The sequence below is a fragment of the Trichinella spiralis genome, assembly GCF_000181795.1.
Source record: "Trichinella spiralis strain ISS 195 chromosome Unknown Scfld4137, whole genome shotgun sequence".
Classification (NCBI taxonomy): domain Eukaryota; kingdom Metazoa; phylum Nematoda; class Enoplea; order Trichinellida; family Trichinellidae; genus Trichinella; species Trichinella spiralis.
Window position 1 is genome coordinate 3,585 of NW_003531076.1, and position 1,010 is coordinate 4,594.

At 31.4% G+C, this 1,010-nt stretch overlaps 1 protein-coding gene across 1 annotated transcript; it reads left to right on the forward strand.

The window, feature by feature from the left end:
- Positions 1-212: 212 nt before the first annotated feature.
- Tsp_12519 (putative ribosomal RNA large subunit methyltransferase J) lies at positions 213-567 on the forward strand (the record flags this gene model as incomplete). The annotated part of the gene is made up of 2 exons (XM_003367517.1): positions 213-338; positions 420-567. Coding segments are annotated over 2 exons (274 nt in total), but the record flags the coding sequence as incomplete, so codon positions are not given.
- Positions 568-1,010: the final 443 nt, after the last annotated feature.

Genomic DNA, 1,010 nt, shown 5'->3' on the forward strand with positions numbered 1-1,010 from the left:
CAGAGAAATCGAACATTGCGTGATAACCGTCAACAGTTGATCAGGGAATATTGTTTGAATTTGTGGAAAATTCCTGACGAATCAGCGAAAAATTTTACACAGTCGGCTGAAATGATTTTTAAACTTTTATCTCCAGTAAGCGAGCTAATTGATTATTGTATTGTTGTTGTTGTTGTTAAATTTTAATAAATATCTTTCTCTTTGATTTACAGCGAAACGCAAGTTGGTTATTAGAAAAGCGTATCAAAGTCGACGCTTCGTGGTTACAACGTTTGAACATTGTGCAACATTTGGTTGTGGCTAGTTTTGGTGAGGCGACAGTTCTCATTGCTGGAGGGGTATTAAAAAATTGAAAATTGAAGTATTTCAGATGTTTGGAAAAATTTATATTCTTTTTATATTTTTGTATAAATTAGCAGAACAATTTGTACTATTTTCATGACAAGGAATGGAAAGAATTTGATTGCGTTGAAGCCTATTTGCCAAACAATACTGTCATCTTTGGCAGTTTTACTCGATGTTATAGCACTGCTGCTAGTTCATCATCGTGTTCTATAGAATCGGTAAGTTTTCAAAAAGTCAATTATTATTTCATAATTTTATTTGTGACATGATTTTTAATATATATATATTTTTTTTTTCCTCCATGAAATAAGGCTTTCTTCAGCAGTGATCGTTTTGTTTTGTACAGTGACTGTTGTTTGTCAGTCAGTGCTGAGAAATCAGTTAAAGTGGAAATTATTTTGATCGTGGTTTATTTCATTTTTTTATAATTGCACGTATGAAATTAATCGTCAAAAGAAAAGCTAGAAAAAATTTGGTCCGGGTTGCGTAAGAAAGGTTAGTGGAAAAGAAAAACTTTTGACACCAGTTCCACTTTGGGAAAAATAGCAACATTCACCCCTAAATTGGTAGAAGTTTTTTTCCTTTTTGAAAAAATGGCCCATGGAGGAAAAAAGAAAATTTTAATTTACCATTTTTTGAAAATTAATTATTTGCCAATAAAAATG